At 35.3% G+C, this 20,150-nt stretch overlaps 2 protein-coding genes and 1 pseudogene across 2 annotated transcripts; 2 read left to right on the forward strand and 1 right to left on the reverse strand.

The window, feature by feature from the left end:
* The first annotated feature begins 1,826 nt into the window (after window positions 1-1,826).
* On the forward strand, window positions 1,827-5,510 carry LOC114725202 (lysophospholipid acyltransferase 1). The gene is made up of 8 exons (XM_028911688.1): window positions 1,827-2,233; window positions 2,527-2,582; window positions 2,679-2,899; window positions 3,104-3,506; window positions 3,849-3,934; window positions 4,684-4,747; window positions 4,831-4,940; window positions 5,034-5,510. Exons 1-8 carry the CDS (start codon window positions 1,926-1,928, stop codon window positions 5,172-5,174), a joined length of 1,389 nt encoding a protein of 462 aa, XP_028767521.1. The 5' UTR covers window positions 1,827-1,925; the 3' UTR covers window positions 5,175-5,510.
* A 2,272-nt stretch (window positions 5,511-7,782) lies between these two features.
* On the forward strand, window positions 7,783-9,406 carry LOC114725204 (BAG family molecular chaperone regulator 1). Its single transcript, XM_028911691.1, has 4 exons — window positions 7,783-8,345; window positions 8,422-8,678; window positions 8,765-8,914; window positions 8,995-9,406. The coding sequence occupies exons 1-4, from the start codon at window positions 8,111-8,113 to the stop codon at window positions 9,127-9,129; spliced, it is 777 nt and encodes a 258-aa protein (XP_028767524.1). The 5' UTR covers window positions 7,783-8,110; the 3' UTR covers window positions 9,130-9,406.
* Window positions 9,407-17,902: 8,496 nt separating this feature from the next.
* On the reverse strand, window positions 17,903-19,810 carry LOC114725207 (protein DETOXIFICATION 49-like; annotated as a pseudogene).
* Between the last annotated feature and the right edge of the window lie 340 nt (window positions 19,811-20,150).

Consider the following 20,150-nt stretch of genomic DNA (forward strand, 5'->3'; position numbering starts at 1 on the left):
AAAGTGGTAGCTGATCAAAGCAAAATAACATATTAATGTCATAAGTGAATCCAACTAACGCATCTGCTAGCTTTAGCTTTCTTATATAGTACTCTTTCGATCTTTAATATAAGACCCATTTAACTAATTTGATTAGATTAAGGAAGTTAGGTAAGTTAGTTGATTATAAGAAAAGTGACACATTTTTCCTAAAACACCATAATCTTCTTTCTTAATACCCCATCTTCCTCTTCTACTACTTGATATGGTTGAGGGAGTATCCATAGGGGTAATTTAGAGAAATTGATTTAGAAAAATATGATAAATGGATCTTATATTTGGACCAAAACCAACTCAAGAATTGAGTCATATATTAAAGATAAGAGAAGTACAAAAATAAGGTCAATCTCCCACTCTGTTGCCATGAGCCTTTTGGTTTCTTCGATAACCTCATGAACACCCTCTTCCCACGCTTTCTTAATCCCAACAAAACCAGAATCTCAACAAGATTCTGGGTTGAGATTCTGGCTTCACTAACTGCGTTGCATGAGTTTTCCCGTTGTCTTTCGAGAATTGAATGATGAACGCAGGAGAGCTATGAATTGATACAAGGATCAAGAGAATGTGCAGAAGAGACCAACTACCACTTGATCTGTACTCCGTCCTTTATTATAAGATCTAATTTTTTGAACAGATTTGTCTCTTTTTATAAGATTTTTTTTAGATTTGTCTGAATATTTAATGCATTGTTACCTATTTTACTCATAATTTAATGTATTTAAAACATTTTTTTCTTTATTTATCTTACTATTACTCTCTCACATCTACCCATGTTAATTACATTTGTTATATATTAATTACTTTTAATTAATTTTAATTATTTTCTTAAATCACATAATTTAGTTAAAAAGATTTTATAATAAGAGATAGAGTAATAATAGCATGCACCAAAACAACCAAAAAAAACGGCCGCCAGCGAAGGGCTGAACGCATTTTTAATTCTCTATTCAATGCTTGATTTGAAATATTAATTGCTCCATGTGGCTTACTTGACTTGCCTGAAACTTTCTCTATCTTCTGCCGTCCTTTCCATCGGTTAACTGCAATAAATCTTTGCTCGTTAAATAAAATAAATGAATGTTCGGTTGAGAAAATACTAGCTGTTAGAAGGTTAATAATTATCTTTTTCCCGAAAAAATTAAAATTCCAAGTGACATACTCTGTTTGTTGTAACAACTAAATACTACTCCTCCGGTTCTTAATATAAGACCTATTTAACTAATTTGATTAGATTAAGGAAGTTAGGTAAATTAGTTAATTATAAGAAAAGTGACACATTTTTCCTAAAACACTATAATTATCTTTCTTAATACCCCCTCTCCCTCTTCTATTTGATTATGGTTGAGGGAGTATCCATAGGGGTAATTTAGAGAAAATTGAAAAATATGAGAAATGGGTCTTATATTTAGGACCAAAACCAACTTAAGAATTGAGTCCTATATTAAGGACAGGAGGAGTACATGTTATTCTTACATAAAGAAAATGTTTACACATGATGTATGGACCTTGAAACGAGTTATATTGTTTTTTTTTTTAATTTTCAGCGAGTTATATTGCCTTTTTTAGGAAAAAATAGTATTTCTTAAAATATAAAAGTTTTTTGAATTGAACCCAAATCTTGAATTTACATTAATTCTCTTGCAAGTTTATTAATTCCATATGCTAAAATTTTATATTGAATATTAAATTAAAATACTGTTATTAACGAAGAAATGACAGGCCATAAAAGGATAGGGATGTAATTTCAGAACTATTCGACCAAGAAAGATCCGACTTCAGTTTTAATACCGATGACCACATGAAACAGTTGAGGCTGTTGTGTTGACGGCACTGAAATTCTTGGGGAGATCGAATTGGTCGCAGCTCGAAATCTGAAAGGCAGGGCCATGGGCATGGAGATGGACATGGATGCCATGGCGGGTGCGATAGGAGTTTCCGTCCCTGTACTTCGCTTTCTTCTCTGTTTCGTGGCCACTATTCCCGTCAGCTTCCTTGCGCGATTCGTTCCCGGTTCACTTCCCAAGCACCTTTACTCCGCCGTAACCGGCGCTCTTCTCTCCTACGTTTCGTTTGGCTTCTCTTCCAATCTTCATTTCTTGGTTCCTATGTTAGCCGGCTACGCTTCCATGATTCTTTGTCGCCCTCGATGTGGAATCATCACATTCTTTTTGGGATTTGCTTACCTCATTGGTTGGTATGTCAGGGGTTTTAACTTCTAATCCCCCTTTATGTTTATTTAAAAATAATGGTACTAGTTTCCTTTAAACTAGATTTTCTCTCTGTGAAGGTCAACTGGGTATCGGAATTTTGAGCAATTCGGTGTCAATTGTTAAGTCTCTGATCTGCTTTCGTCGTTGTCATTGTTTCATTTGCTTATTTAAGTATTAAATTATGTGGTTTAGAATGCCTGTGCGTTGATTGATTAATTTCATGCACGCCCTTAACAATCTCCTTCAAAGTTTTGACTGTTGCTTTGTGTTTGTGTAGCCATGTATATTACATGAGTGGAGACTTGTGGAAGGAGGGTGGTATAGATGCTACCGGTGAGCGTTAATTCATCATTTTCGATAAATAAATCAGGAGTTTTTTTAATTATTGTTCAAGCATTAACTTAGCGTGAATTTTTCTTCTTGGAAAAGGCGCCTTGATGGTGTTGACACTGAAGGTCATCTCGTGTGCAATAAACTATAATGACGGGTTGTTGAAAGAGGAAGGTTTGCGTGAGGCACAGAAGAAAAACCGGCTGATTAAACTGCCTTCATTGATTGAATACTTCGGGTATTGCCTCTGCTGTGGGAGTCACTTTGCTGGGCCAGTTTTTGAAATGAAGGATTATCTAGATTGGGCTGAAGGAAAAGGGGTACGTTGATTCAAAATTTTCTTTTCATACACATAATACAGTATCTAATCCTCTGGGTTAAACATAGGACTTCCAATTTACACTTCCTTCAATCAACTGTTGTACCATTCCCGAGGAAAAAGTGCGTCCCTTTAACATTTGTTATGCTGATTACTTCTGCCTTGTGATATTTGGTATTAAACTTCTTGTCTTAATTGTTTGTAGCTTTGGAGCACATCAGCGAAAGGGCCATCACCATATGGAGCAACCATTCGAGCTTTTCTACAAGCTGGTTTTTGCATGGCCATGTATCTGTACCTGGTTCCTCATTTTCCTCTGTCCAGGTTTACTGAACCCATATATCAGGAATGGGGTTTCTGGAAACGGTTGGGATACCAGTATATGTCTGGTCTTACAGCACGATGGAAATATTATTTCATTTGGTCAATCTCTGAGGCTTCAGTTATTGTTTCTGGCCTTGGCTTCAGTGGCTGGACAGAATCCTCTCCTCCAAAGCCACGTTGGGATCGGGCCAAAAATGTGCACATATTAGGTGTTGAGTTTGCAAAGAGTGCTGTTGTGATACCACTTGTGTGGAATATACAAGTCAGCACCTGGCTTCGTCATTGTGAGTTTACTGCTTATGCGTTTTGATACTTTCCTCCCTTAGCCATCTTAGTAGTTTGCTGACATCTCTTCAATTGACAAATGAACTTTATTTAGGGCCCTGGCTGCTTACTTTTAAGTTTGGACTTCCAGCAGCAACAAGGCCATAAGTATTTGCATATTGTGCCTGTTTGGTTATTAATTATTCTTAATTAGTTAGATCAACATTTTGTGACATCATAATTAAATAACTTGTAATCTTGAATTTAACTTATAATTTTACTACAAGCGGTAGAATCATCGAGCGCTGGACATCACTTTTTTCCATGAAGTGTTAATGTTACTAATGTTTGGGTTTTTTTAGATGTCTATGATAGGCTTGTTCAGAAGGGGAAGAAAGCTGGCTTCTTTCAGTTACTCGCCACACAAACTGTCAGCGCTGTCTGGCATGTAAGTTCAATTTTTGTTTTGCTTTAAGTTAGATATTTGTTTTGTACTCTGTGACTTGTGTCTGCATCTTGTATTGTTATTCCTTCGAGCTCCTGTTAGAATTAAAAAGGCAATTCAGTTTGTTTTCCTGATGTGGGGGCGATGATTGGAGTCAATACAATGAATTTTTCCTTATGCATTTTAGCTGCTGCTCTTGTAGGTCTTGCTAATGAATGTGTAGTTGCAAATGAGTAAATAGTTGGTTATTGGACTTGTTACCCAGGGTCTATACCTTGTAAGAGATGATGTAATTTGTAACTATAGCTATAAACTTAATCAGTATTCAACTATTTATTGTTCAACTGAAAACATGGATCCTTAAAATTTGATCTATGAATAAGTTTTGCATTAAAAAGCTTTCGTATTTACATTTTGATGTTATCTAATGCATGTTTTGTATGTGATGCAATGTATCTATTTCGTGTGTCTTTGTTGATATTTGCTTCAACCTTGCGTACTATCCCACTCACAGCTGGCCGTTGAACATAATATTTTCTTGACATGAAATCACAAATCACAAAGACAACCTTTGGCTTTGAAATGCATAAGAAAAGTGATTGCTGAAACATGAGGCACACTAGCAACCTCATGAAAGCTGCCCGGAACAACTTTTTCAGTCCTGCAACATTTTGATACTGTTTAATTCATGCTATGAACCATGAGGTCTCAAGTCAGGTGTTTCTCTTATCATTTTGACTTCCCTTTTACAGGGACTCTACCCTGGGTACATCATATTCTTTGTTCAATCAGCTTTGATGATTGCTGGGTCCAGAGGTATGCAGTGGATTACATTTATTTGCTATTTTTTGGTTCATATAATTAACTTTTTCTTGTCTTGATTTGTTCTCTTGGAGCAGTCATATACAGGTGGCAGCAATCTGTTGCTCCAGCAGTGGGTAATGTCTTATCGTTTATGAATTTTCTGTACACACTACTGGTTCTTAACTACTCCTGTGTTGGCTTCATGGTTCGTCTTCCCTCCCTCTCTCTCTCATAAACATGCTTGAGTGTTGTATCCTCTCGCAAACAAGCTAATGCTTCTGCCATTTGTGTGGAATAGGTATTAAGTCTGCATGAAACACTGGCCTCATACGGAAGCGTGTATTATATTGGAACTATTCTTCCCATTGTATTGATTCTTTGTGATTACATAATCAAACCTGGGAAGCCTGTCAGATCCAAAGCTCGGAAGGCTGAGTAAGATAGACAATGCATTGTCTATTCCCCGAAAATTTTAAAATCATTAGGATATTTCACAGTTTCTGCGATTTTTTTTCTTGATGAATGATGATTATAACAGGTTCTTTGGCCTTGGTCCTCTTGGAAGTAGCTGCTTTACCATTAAATTGTATCTTATTGCAGCATTGCTTATAAACTGTTTTTTTTCCCCCTTTGTAAAAGCATGTGTTGAAGAAAATGATTCGGAACTACTCTTTGGCTCAAATTGTTTCCCCAGTGATCTGAGAAATTTTAAAAGCACCCTTTCTCAGATTAGTTATGTTTTCTTACTCAAAGAACTAGAACTTGAGCATGATAAGGAGACACACTGTCCTTTTTATCCGCTTAATCTGTGGTTTGACTACTAATTTTTGGGATCTTCTCTCATATGACGAGGATCAATTACATCACATTCTTGTGGGTAGGATTTTTAACGGAGGAACCATTAGGCCAGCCTTTCTCTCGTATAATCTTGGGTAATTTTTTTTTTCTGTGATAATAATTATCAGAATGTTAGATGCTGCACAAAATATCATTCATAATAACTTTGTGAGGTAATCCTCTAATACTTTTTATAAGAGATTTTTTTGTTTGTTTTAGTTACTTGTTTTATTATGTAGAGAGAAAGAAGGCTTATAACTAGTGCTACCTTTGGTCCTAATTATAAGAGTTAGTTGACTAATTTGAAAAAAAATAAGGAAAGAAGTTAGTTAGTTATTTGTAATAAATAGGTATTGTCTTTCCTAAAATATCTTTACTAATCAAGTGTATTGGCTAAAAATATAATTATTAGAAGGACTATTTTGAAAAAAATTGAGTAAATATGAGAGACGAAATGGATTGAGGTTTAGTCAGGTCTTATATTAAGGATCAGAGGTAATATTAGTCTATTAATATGTGCCCTTCTAATTCCAAAAGAGAGAGAGAGAGAGTGAAAAGATTTTGTAAATTAAACAAACTTTTAAATAGTAATTTTGATTGAAGGTACTTTTGAAATTATAAAATAATTAATTAATTTTAACGAACTTCTTTAATTTATGTAAAATTGTTAATAGGTGCATATAAATAAAATTAGGGAGAGTAACTTTTAGTGAGGAAGGGTAATGTTAAAAAAAGATTAAAAATAGTTACACATTTAATAAAGTAACTAATTTTAGTTAGCTTTTTTTCCCAGCTCTACATGAAAGTTGTTAAAAGTATGTTATAAAAAGGGATTGGAAGAAGCATTTTATTAAAAGGTTGTTGTAATATTTTTCTAATTACTTTTACCATACCTAATCATCACATAAATCCGTCAGAGCATGTATAGACAAAAGTGGCAGAAGCATTGTCAGAAGCACTCCACCGCTCCAAGTGTCCTTTTTTGGCTAGGTATATATGAGGAAGAGGAAGCCAAGAAATCCTATGTTACTTCTCCGGTTCTTAATATATGATCTAATTTTTGAGTTGGTTTTTGTTCTAAATATAAGATCCATTTATCATATTTATTAATTTTTTCTAAATTATCCTCATGGATATTCCCTCAACCATAATCAAGTAGAAGAGGGAGAAGGGGTATTAAGAAAGATGATTATGGTATTTTAGGAAAAATGTATCACTTTTCTTATAATTAACTAACTTACCTATCTTCCTTAATCTAATTAGATTAGTTAAATAGATTTTATATTAAAAACCAGAAGAGTACTAGTTAATTAGGGTTAAAACACTAGTTGGTGAAAAATCTTGACAAACACATGAAAGTTAAAACGTCCATGTTGCTGGTAAATGAAGTGATGGCCAGCAGTCGTTAGGGGACGAAGAAGATTTAATTGGCTAAATAACAATAAAGAAACTCCCAAAAAGTAATAAAGGGTAGCATCAAAAAATAAAGATCCCAGTTCCCTTGAGCACACAGCTGCTTTCACGATCATGCATGACAAACTAACTGTACAATTTTCTTCATAAAAAATTCACAATAACCAAATTCCCATATTTTTTAATTAAAAAAAAACTTAACTATCACAGCTTGACTCTATATTTAAGATTAAGTAGGGTTTAAAAACTTTCTCCTAGGAAGAATAGAACACAGTAATTGCAGATTTGGGGTGGATACCAAAATTACTAAATACCATAATTCTTTTTTTTTGGTCCAATACTAAATACCATAATTCGGTGAGCTACCATCTGCAACAAAACTGGCAACTGACCCCAGATTTTCCTGCTGAGTCTCTGTTTTCGGTTCATTCCACAGCTTAGCCTTCGTGTTCTTCCAGTTCCAGAAAACTTCCATTTCGTCGTTTTAGCTGCTTCTTATTGTTACATTTAGCAATAATAGCCTTCATACAGTTCTTCATGGCCTGTTTTGTCCTGCACATTAAAAACAAAAACTGCCCCATTTTATTACACATTATTTATTTATTTATCTGTCTCTTCCCTATTATTTTTCCCTTGTACGTTTCCAATTGTCATTTTACCTTTCCCCCACTCTTTATATGAACAGGAAGATTCTTCTTCTCGTTTACTCTCTTTTCTGTCCATTCATTTTCTCTCTCTTTCTTTTCTCCTTGTCTACTCCGTTTCTCTGCTTCTGGAGATCTCTGTGCTCTGTTTCCCATCCACGAAAGATTTTCTTTTTCAATACATGCATGACCCTCTCCTTCCACCGACAGTTATTCTGAATAATTAAACCAAGAAATGTCTTTCTCTGATGAATCTTACACTGATTTTCGTCACGTTCTTCTTTCGATCGAGCTTTCCTCGAATATTATTGTATTATATTCCATGATGTAGGAACTTTTGAGCACGTGGAGGTTCTTTCTTCTCCCTCAGGTTTCCTCCAGTTCAAGCGAAGGACCTCTTCAGACTTGGATTCTGTTCTGAGATTACTTAGCCAAATCATCGTTTCATTGTTTAAAGGCCTTGGCTTGGAGAATAATCCAGATGAAATCTACGATTAACGGAATGTTTTCTCGGTCCAAAAAGAGTAACGTCGGCGATGAGATAAACCGCTTAAAGCCGGCTGAATGGGAATTAAGGCCTGGAGGAATGTTGGTCCAGAAACGTAATTCAGATGAGAACCAAAACCCCGTTTCAGGTTCCACTTCCTCCATTAAAATCAGAGTGAAGTTTGGCTCAACCTATCAAGAAATTCGGATAAGTTCTCAAGCAAGTTTTGGTAAATGCAACTCTTGAAACTTTGAAATTTTCTTTCCTTTCCTGGGACTACTTTAACTGTAAGTTGATGGGCGCAGGGGAATTGAAGAAAATGTTGGCAGAGCCAACGGGATTGCATCCCCAGGATCAAAAGATATTCTTCAAGAGAAAGGAGAGAGATTCTAAATCATATCTGGACGAAGTGAAAGTAAAAGATGGATCAAAAATGGAGGTTGTTGAGGACATTGAGAGCAGAGAGCGGAGGGCGCTGGAGACGTTAAAACTCTCAAAGAAGAACAAGAGTTCAAAAGCCTTGAACGAAATCATACTGGACATTGACAAATACGCCAGAGAGGTAATTAATTCACTTGTTATTTCCCGACATATTAATATGCTATGACTTATGATGATGGTTCTCTTACACGTAGAAAATCTGAGTAGGTTTCAGCTTTGGAAGCATCATCTTCTAAAGGTGAGATTATAGCAGAGATGGATGTGGACAACTTGATCGACAGTTTGATGAGAATATTGATAAAATTGGATGAAGTTGTAGCAGCTGAAGGAGATCTGAAATTGCAGAGAAAAGAACAGGTAAGCAAATCAATCAATTAGTTATTGGTATGTGACTACATATTTTGATTAATGCATTATGGAATGGTTCATGTTTGAAGGTTGGGAGAGTTCAGAAGCAGATTGAAAGTCTTGATAAGCTGAAGGAGCCACCAAATTACAGTAAGTTGCAGAAGCAGCCATTGAAACATTCAGAGTCATTCATAGTGACAACAAAATGGGAAACTTTTGATTAAGCAGCCACATGAAACGTGGAATATATTAGCCAATTTGCTGTTTCTTTTTGTTATTGTTACACATTTGTGATATTAAAATTCTTTCTTCTTCATGATAAGATTAAATCTCCGTTGTGTTGAAACTGTGGTGGAGGATTGCTTGCTAGTTGTTGAGTTATAAATTTGAAATAGCAGAGTTTTGGGGTTAGGAAGCTGTACGGAATTTGAAGTGACAACATCAACGTGTCAACATCTGTCGGCGTGTTGGTGCTTAGCTGTGACCACTGAATCTTTTTTCCTCCTGGCTTTTTTCTTTTTATTTGTTTATTTATTTTTGAAAACTTCCTCTCTTTTTCTTTTTTTTTGCTCTTTATTTTTTTTGGCCAATTCGCTCTTCGATACTTTAGGGAGCCACATTCCTGTGACGATTCGTTGCCTTTGAATAATGTTGAGACTCGAGATTTTTAACGTTTGCTTCTTTGGCTTGGGACCATACTCCTCACTATTAGGACAATTCTTTTAATATACATTATTTTTTTCACGTTTCAGTTTTTAATGTAAAACTTAATTTAAGGGTTAATGTTCATCTTATAAATAAGACTTATTTGGCATGATTATCAATTTTTTTTCAAATTAATCTTAATTGATATTCCTTTAATAATAATCAAGTCAGATAAGTAAAGAAAATAAATAAAGTGTTTCAAAAAAAAATCATATTAACTAATTTAACTAATACTTTCAATCTAATTAAATTAGTTAATTAAGTACTACTTCCGGTCCTTATTATAAAAGCTAGTTTAACTTTCAATTTGATTCTAAATATAAGATATCAATTCATTTTATCTTCAATATTTATTCATTTTGTTCTCAAGTAATCTCTATAGTGGTTACATATGTTAAAACGTTGCTATCAATTTGTAATTTAAACACACATAATTAATAAAAACATTTTACGGAAGATGACATTTATTTACTATAAATAACCAACTTAACTAATTTTTTTAGTTTCTCCAAATTAACTTACTATATCTTATACTGAGGAACGGAGTTAACATTACACTAAGGATCACATGAGTAATAGTTAAAACTCTTATCAAAATTAGAAAGTAAATCCATTAGCTTGCGAATTCGGACAAGTATATAAGTATCTTCGGATTAAACTTTATTGGGAAAATTTCATTTAAGGACCGCAGAAGGGAATTTATATCAGTCAACCCCCAAAACATTATGAAATATCACTGCAGGACCAAGAGACCAAACTGAAATTAAAACTAAGAGTAAAATTATAATAATACCTCTCAGTTTTATTTTTTTAGAAAAATAAATATTAATGGACGTAACTGTGCCGGTGCTCAAGTGGCCGGAATTTTTTTTTTAAAAAAAAAGGTGGTGGAAGGTTTGAACCCATGAGCCCTTGGCTCACCAAAAGTGATGTAACCACAAAACCAAGCAAACCACTCAATCATGTAGTGTAAATAATATATATATATATATATATATACAAAACAAACACAACTGTCCAAGTATAAGTGAACAAGTGAAATTAGACGATTTATAAATAAAATTCAGCAATTTACAACAAAAATTAAACAATTTACAAATGACATAATAAAATTTACAACAGCAAATACAAGTGTTTAAGTACAAATGAGTAAATGAAATTTAAAGATTTACAACAAAAGTTTATGGATTCACAACCCAAATTTGACTATTCACAAGAAATACAAGAGAATTTACAGCCCAAAATGTAAGTGTCTGAGTATAATTGAGCCAATTAAAATTAGACACTTTACAAGTGAAATTCAGCAATTTACAACAAAAATTTGGCAATTTACAAATAACATAATAAAATTCACAACCCTAAATGCAAGTGTTTAAATGTAAATGAGCAAGTGAAATTTGAAAATTTATAACAAAAGTTTATGAATTCACAAGTAAAATTCGACAATTTCACTTGCTTATTACTACTTAAACACTTGCATTTGGGGTTGTAAATTCCATTATGTTATTTGTAAATTGCCTAATTTTTGTTGTAAATTACTGAATTTCACTTGTAAATCATCAAATTTCACTTGTAAATTAATAAACTTTTGTTGTAAATCTTCAAATTTCACTTGCTCATTCACACTTAAACACTTGCATTTAGGGTTGTAAATTCCATTGTGTTATTTGTAAATTGCCAAATTTTTGTTGTAAATTGCTAAATTTTATTTGTAAATTGTTGAATTTCACTTGTTCACTTACACTCAAACACTTATATTTTGAGTTGTGAATTCTCTTGTATTTCTTGTGAATAGCCAAATTTGGGTTGTAAATTCATAAATTTTTATTGTAAATTTTCAAATTTCACTTGCTCATTTACACTTAAACACTTGTATTTAGAGTTATGAATTTTATTTAGTTATTTGTAAATTGTCTAATTTTTGTTGTAAATTGCTGAATTTTACTTGTAAATAGTCTAATTTCAATTGTTCACTTATGCTCAAACACTTATATTTTGGGTTGTGAATTCTCTTGTATTTCTTGTGAATAGCCAAATTTGGGTTGTAAATTCATAAATTTTTATTGTAAATTTTCAAATTTCACTTGCTCATTTACACTTAAACACTTGTATTTAGAGTTATGAATTTTATTTAGTTATTTGTAAATTGTCTAATTTTTGTTGTAAATTGCTGAATTTTACTTGTAAATAGTCTAATTTCAATTGTTCACTTATACTCAAACACTTACATTTTGGGCTGTAAATTCTCTTGTATTTCTTGTGAATAGTCAAATTTGGGTTGTGAATCCATAAACTTTTGTTGTAAATCTTTAAATTTCACTTGCTCATTTGCACTTAAACACTTGCATTTGGAGTTGTGAATTTTATTATGTCATTTGTAAATTGCCTAATTTTTGTTGTAAATTGTTGCATTTCACTTATAAATCGTCTAATTTCACTTGTTCACTTATACTTGAACAGTTGTGTTTGTTTTGTTATATATATTTTTATTTGCATTACATGATTGAATGGCTTACTTGGTTTGGTGGTTACATCACTTTTGGTGAACCAAGAGATCATGGGTTCAAACCTTCCTTTGGCCACCTTTGGCCACCTTGTTTAAAAAAAAAAAAAAATTCCGGCCATCAGAGTTACAGTAACGGCTGGAATTATTGTAATCTTACTCTTAATTTTAATTTCAGTTTGGTCTCTTGGTCTTACAGTGATATTTCAGAATATTTTGGGGGTTGACTGATATAAATTGTGGTCCTTAAATGAAATTTCCCAACTTTATTTGCTGAGAAGGGAACATAAAGATAACGTCTGCATTTTATGCACCACCCAATGCCAATATGGCCTACATCTGTCAATGATCCGTTAAAGATATTTTGTTTGTTGGAATCTCCTTTTTTTTTTTGTTGGCCCACTTTTTTGTTGGAATCTGAAAACGCAAGAGTCGGCGAACTGCCAACACCGTCCCATACAAATTTGAGGGGTAATTTTTTTTTTTTGTTTCTTCTTTATTAATGTATTTATTGTTTTCATTTATTTGTATTGTCATATTAAATACACTTCCACTATTTTCACTAATAATACGTATATGACAGATGGTATTTTTGCACATATTCATATTATAATTGGTCGCACTTTAAAGAATCTCTCCATTTTAAAATTGACTATGTAAATTCTCTTTCAAAGCCACGTTTGTATTTGTATGGTTAGGTTTTTCCTTCAGTGAAATTAACCTAAGTTTATTAAAATACAGTGTCACACATTTATAACCGGCATATTGGACTTTTCTTTTAGTTTGGTTTGTTCGATGAAAATAAGACATGTTTCTGACTCGGGAAAATAATGTATGACTTCTACTGGATTGAGGTAACTAGTATGACTTTTCAAGGTGTTACTTAAAAGTCTATTGGCCTGAAAATTATGTACACATAAGCCGACATTCGGGATATATGTATAAGTGAGCATAATTTTGTTGACATTAACATTTTTATTTATGCACAAAGAAATAGAAATGTTTCATTTAAAATTGCACATCAAATTGGTGATAATATGATTCAGTCCTTAAAAAAATTGGCTACGATGTGATAAACTCAGAAAGATTTTAGGTTTATTTTGCTGCCTGGGCCCAACTTCATTTCATTGTGGGAGTTTTGGGTTCATATGGACCCAGGCCGGACTTGAAGTTTCAAGCAAAAAAAGAAAAATCACATCTTTGGTGCGTTATTGTTAATCACAACTTAACTATTTTTTGTACCAAAACAAACTTAAACTATTTTGCTTAATCTTCTTAAATAGAGTATAAAAAAATTAATTAAAAAAATGTGTTTGATTAATTAGAGAATATCGATTTCATGCATTATGGTAAAAAAAAAAAATACAGTGCAGATGATTTAATAAATAAATGTTGACAAGTCATCAAGATGGATTATTTGAAGATTAGGTTAACTAATGAGCAAGTTTTAGGAGCAGTCAATTCAAAAAAAAGCTGCTTCCACTTGTAACTCACAGGCCTGTGATTCAAAGGATTAGTCCCATTTGACATCGCATCTATAAGCGGCGATTTAATTATTCAAACAACCCTAATTAAAGTCGAAATATTCAAAACATTATAATTCTACAACCTGGGCCACCAACTCATGCAATTGAAATACCCATCAGAGTTGAAAGTTGAAACTCGTGACAATATAATATAAATTAATAATAATAATAATAATATAATCAAATCAACCGTGGAATGTGACTTTAATTAATGGAGTAACAGAATAAATAGACAGGGATTATTGTAAGCAGGTGTCCAATATGCCGGCACCGAAAACAAATTAAATTCACAAATATAATTAGTACGACAATGATGTTGATATTCTTGTGTTCATCGTCTTCACCCTGAGCTGTACCCAATTCAATTGAATCTCCTCAATCTTATGTGGCGCCCTATGTTTAGCTCACTTGTGTGAAATCTCCAACTGATTGAGGTTTGGATGGAAATTTTTATACTCCTCAATTTTTTTCTTTTTATTTTTTCCCTTTATACATATTAATATATAGCATGTGGGTTCAATCACTTAACGACCATGATATAATCCATACATATAACATTTAAAGAATAATTATATGGAATTTTCTACTCTTGCCTTAGTTCTTTAACTTGGGGTAACTCGTGATTTGAGAGAAGCTACAATAATGGGGGCAAAAAAGTAGACGATGGTGCAAAAGATAGAGATTATCAAGGAGTTTTCTAATTGACTAATGGATAAAATAAAAATATGTAATTTTTAAATAGGGTTAATTTAAGTTTTAATGTGTTCTTTAAGCCGGTGAAAAAATATTGGGAATGACGATTATAAATGGGACGGATAAAAATACAACCAAAAGTGAATTAGATCATTGTTCACAATGGGACATGACATATGAGGTGCGCAATTGAACACTTTGAAAGCAATCAAGGATATTTTATTTGGATGACTGGCTGGTTAGTTGGGTTTGACTTTATTCAAAAGAGGATCAGCGGCCTTCTAATTATCTGGACAGAATAGTTATTGTAAGCCACATGTTTGGGAACTGAGAGGTTAGAAAGTAGTAATACGTACGATGAATAATTAGTTAATTATACATATAACCATATTACCAAGGCCTATAATTAATTCTGGTACATTGAATTCGTCCTATAATGCATATCTATAAGCTACAGAAACGACGGGAGACTGGCATTTAATAAAAATCCAGATGAGCCACAAAGAAAGGAACAGATTGTAGATATTATGGTACAATCCATAATATCTTAGTAAATCGTCCTTTGGATCATATTTTTGGTTGTCGTTTGACTTGTTTCTATAATTAGTATGTACCAAGTAGCCAGCCGAAACGCAAGCCCAGGGGCCATATCCACATTATTACTTTATTAATTAAACTGGATGTCGTACGCAGCAACAATATCGTGTGAAGTATTTAATCTTTCGCTATGTCTCGACCTGATTATTTTGGTTGTTACGCATAAAGGCCCAAAAAAATAAAAAGAAATGGAGGGGCAAAGACGTCATCTCATAATATTATATACAGGGTGGCGATTGGCTGATCGAAGACAAAAGCAGCACGTTTGGAACACCAGAATTAAAAGGGATCGCGGAGTGCCCAACTTCTCCCCCACACGCAATTCACATTCTATTTATTATATTTGTCTACTGTGAATTATAAATTATTATGATATTGAGAATGTGACGTGTCACATGCCTTTTTAAGAGTTATATCTATCTAATCTGATTAAGAAATAAGAAAAGCAAAGAAAAGGAAAAAGAGGGAGGGTTTGTTAAGGAAGAAATTAAAGCCGGCGAAGACCGCTGTCTGAAAGACCAACAGAAATGACTGACTTAGCTGGGTTACGCTGATACGTGAAGGGGCGCCGGATGATGAAGCCGCATTATGTGTGTTTGCTCAATTTATAATTCATTGGTTAAATGTTTTGGGATTAATTAATAACACACACACACACAGAGGATGACAGAGTCAAAGGATGGTTTCTGCACAAGTAACTGCCTTGAATGTGTCGCGTGTGTGCGTGTGTGAGATCAGGTTCAAGAATGGAGAAAAAGCTGGCCTGTAATATACTCCGGTCCTACATATAAAACCTGTTTTATTATATAAATTATACTCTGAAATTGAATCTTATATTAAAAACAAAAAGGTTAATATGCATATCATAGTACACGTGGAGGTCACGTGGAGAGGCAAGGGTAACTTAATTATTAATTTTTTTTAATTAAAGGGACAGATGCTAATAGTTTGAGCCATACATGGGGATTAAACATGATCTCCTACATACAACAAAGGTTCTCAAATTACCTGATTGTAAGGGTATCTACATAATTTAGTTATGACTGAAAATGGGGTTGTTAGAATGAGGGTGAGCGAACTAACACAGGGAGTGGGTTAGTTTAATTTGGTGACGAGCATTCACGCGTGCCCCATACTGTGCTGACCTATTGTTCAAATATACACACACGCGTGCATATACGAACACACAAAACTTAAAGAACTACGACTCTTTCTATTCAAAGTCCTGTTCGGCTGCTTCAAACAAACCAAAAAAAAGGAATTCTCACTTGTGGCTTCCATGCATCTCCTAGTAGTATGCATCATCATCGTCATCACTACTTTCCAAAATTGGATTACAGTGAGTGATGTTGGACATTACCTGGGTGCCACTCAGGTTTCTTATGGAATGGTGCCCTATATATGTCAACCACCTACATGACTGCCATAATCAGTCAATGTTCCGTTCTTAATTAAGGCCAACCTGCCAACTTGTGCAGCCACTAACAGGTGATGATCTGTTTCCCAAAAAACTGGGATTTCTTCCCCACCTTACAATACAACGCTTTTCTATTCAAGTGCTGCCTCATTGGATGCTTAGTAGTGCATTGCTAGCCTCGGGGCTCTCGTGGTGCAAGTATGCCACTACTATGAAGCTTTCTCTTTCAAATTAAACAAAAACACATATTCAACTGCAAAGCTTAATTCAAACAAAAGCTACCTATAGGCATTGGGAAACTTAAGGCCCCATATATAAAGCCCCTCCTGGCAACTTTTTCACACTATGACATTTCACTAACTGTCTCCTACACAATCTCTGGATGAAAATAATATTACAACGAGCACTAGTTTTTGGGAGAATCACACTTCAAAAACTACCTAGTGGGGCTGGGAACCCCACACCTCATTCAAAACAGCTCTCCTCACTTGAAACTCATAACAATATAATAGTTAATTATCTCAAAATAAAAGTATTTCTAATTAATATTTCTTCATTTATAAATTTTTTTAAAATATAATTTTCAATTAATCCTTCATAATGTCGTTGAAAATTGCTTTGATATCAGCATATTATTTATTACACCTGTTATGACATGTTTGTCGGTTTGAATTATAAACCAGATCTTATATTTAATAACCGGAGGTAATAACTTTCATTATAAATCTTTTAGTCATTTTTCATTGGGGCATGAGCACCGTAGGTAGCACGACTTTTAGAAATCAACCAAATATATGTATACATATATCCACTCATTTCGTCATGCCATGCCATGAACGATTTTCATAATTCCGTATAATAATGACATTAAAAAGGCATAATCTCACAAGCCGGTTCTCTACTATGTACACGAAAGTTATCAATCCATAATTTTCATTAGAAAAATAATGACGTTACTTACAACATGTGATAACTTCAAGCCGAAAGAGGACAAGATGATTAGACGACATAATGAAGATTAGTAAAACAGGGCACGTGCGCCTCGTGTCAAAAATTGAACTCATACGTGTAATTCAGGCATTCGCCAATCGACTGGCATAGCGCGTAATCAGGTGGGAGGCGTATGACTGTGCAGGAGGCGGCGGCTTGCGGGCTTTGAAAGAGGAAACGTCTCAGAAGGAACATTCTAATATCTCTCTCAGTCTTACGGTTAGGTTCGTGGAATATCTGACTTTATGGTAGTAAATCCCATCTCCGCCTCGAGGGAGCCCCCAGATTCATCGTCCCCAAACCACTGCGACATGTCAGTTTTCGTTACCAACTAACCGACACAATCACCTTACTTCACCGTCTAATCATCTTCGTCCTCCTGTCCCCACTTTTCTCTCCCTACCTTTCCATACTAAACAGTGTCTCCCTACTACTTTTTTACGAGTAAGAGTTCAATTTTGCTCGTCATTTTAAGGTGATGCCTTGACATTATAATAATAGTAAAAAATTGAATACTACTAGTAGTTCATAACATAAATTGAGCTCTTTCATGGGTATTATATATGTGATACTAAACTAGATATCATTCATTAATAATGAAGAAAGTAATATGATTTTGTGCCCTGTGTGCCCTCGCTCCAATTGTCCTAAGTGCTGCCCCTTTGCTTATTTACAGTTAACTTACATCATAGAAAAAATTAATTTATCTTTTATCATCTGATTTTGTTGAATAAATAAAAGAATCCTTCCCGTGATGATCAAAACCGGGCAAGGGCGGGAAATGATGAACTCAAACTGGCGGAGCATCATCCTCCGTCATAGCGTTTGAACTCATTTTACTCTCTGTTTCAATCTTCAATTTTTGGTCGTCGTCGTCGTGGTCGTCTTCTCCTTCTTCATCCTCTTCTTCTTCGTCTTCGCTGGAATCAGACGATGTCAGCTCCTGAGCTCTCCGGGCCTGACCTTCCCAATTGGTGCGAGCTAACACGAACAACATGGTGACCATGCACGAAGCTTGAGCGCCCATGAGACCAAGCCACAAGCCTTTAAAGTCAAAGCCTGCGAAGAAACTAAGCCACAGAGCAATGGGCATTCCGACGAGATAAAAGCAACCCAAGTTGATGTTCGCTCCGAGTTTTGGCCTCGCCGTTCCTCTCAAAACGCCGCATACGGTTGTCTGAGGACAGTTTCCGAGCTCGCAAAGTCCGATGATGGGCAACACCGCCGACGTCAAAGCAATGATCTGTGCGTCCTGCGTGAACATGGAAGCCCATACTTTTCTCACAGAGATGGCAAAGAACAATGCTGAAAATCCCAGAATGAAACTGAAACAGAGTCCGACTGTTGCTGCAATTTTGGCTCTTTTCGGGTTGTTAGCTCCCAGCTCATTGCCGACCCTGGTGGATACACCGAAGCTTAAGGACGACGGGAACACGTATATCAGCGCCGTCGTTTGAATCAGAACTCCCATAGAAGCAACGGTCACTTGAGGGTTTACTAATAAGCCGCACAGTAAAATCATGATCTCGTACCACCACCACTCGAGGCAGACCGAAATGCAACTCGGAACTGCCAAATTCAAGAGTGATTTCCAACCTTTGAAGCATGCCGAGGAAATTCCAGGCCATGTTTTACGATATATGCCGGAAACTAAGATGTAGACGATCAAAGATCCCACAATATTGAAATTTGTCCAAACAGAGGCTAAAGCGATGCCTCTGATTCCGAGCTGAAAAACAGAGACGAGGAGGTAATTGATGGGAATGTGGAGAATAATAGAGAGGGCGGCGCAGAACGTGAGAGGTATGTCACGGATTGACTTCTCAATAGATTCGAAGAGGATGAAGCAGAGACTGCGCCACGAGATCGGGAAGAGAATAAAGTAAATAGGATTGAGCTTCGGCGGCGATGTCTTCCTCTTGACCACAAAGCATCAATATTTTCTTCATGTTGAACCACAGAAATGCTATGACAAGAGAAGAAGAAAGAAGGAGAATCACGGTCCTCTGCATGGCGAGGCCGAGAAGCTTGAATCTCTTAGCTCCAAAAGCCTGACCACAAATGGGTTCCATGCCCATTGCGAGGCCAGAAAGAACAGAGTAGCCAGTGATGTTCGCGAAGCCAATGGCGAGAGAACCGCCCGCCAAAGCAAGCTCGCCGAGTCGACCGAGGAACAGCATAGAGATCAAAGGACGTGAATAAAGAAGAAGACCAGTGAAGACCATAGGCAAGGAAATCTGAGCTATGCAGTGGGCTTCCCTCAGAATCAGAGACAAAAAGGAATCACGAGGCTTTTTAAGATTCTGGTGTTCGAATGTTGGAGAACCAGGGATCAGAGGCTTGAGCATGTCGGGGCCTTGTAATTTAGGGGTGGGCACGTGTTGCTGGTCCTTCTGGGCTTTGCTGAAAGCAGAGGAGGGCGATGATGACTGGCACATGGTTTCAAGTAGAGAGAAGGAGAGAGGGAATTCTGAGAGTTCAGGGAAATGAAGCGGGGGCTAAGGGGGGATTTAACGGGGGAGGGAATTGGGGGACGCGGAATTTAGAGGAAAAGGAGAGGGCATTTACGGAACAGGGAAAAGGCAGGGAGGGGAGCTGTGGCTCCCCGCAACAACTAGAATGTGGTTGGTTGCTTTCCAAATTCAAAGTGTCTTTCTATGACCGGCCAATCAATTACTGTTGGGGGCCTGCAACCTCACATACACTTGTTATGAGTTTTTTAATACTCTTTTTAGATAGCAGTAGTAGTAATATAACAATTCAAATATTTCAATATTATACCGTATACATATGAGCTAGAAAAATGAAATTGTT

Source organism: Neltuma alba, unplaced genomic scaffold, assembly GCF_004799145.2.
Source record: "Neltuma alba isolate B1F8T4 unplaced genomic scaffold, ASM479914v2 tig00012232_pilon, whole genome shotgun sequence".
Classification (NCBI taxonomy): domain Eukaryota; kingdom Viridiplantae; phylum Streptophyta; class Magnoliopsida; order Fabales; family Fabaceae; genus Neltuma; species Neltuma alba.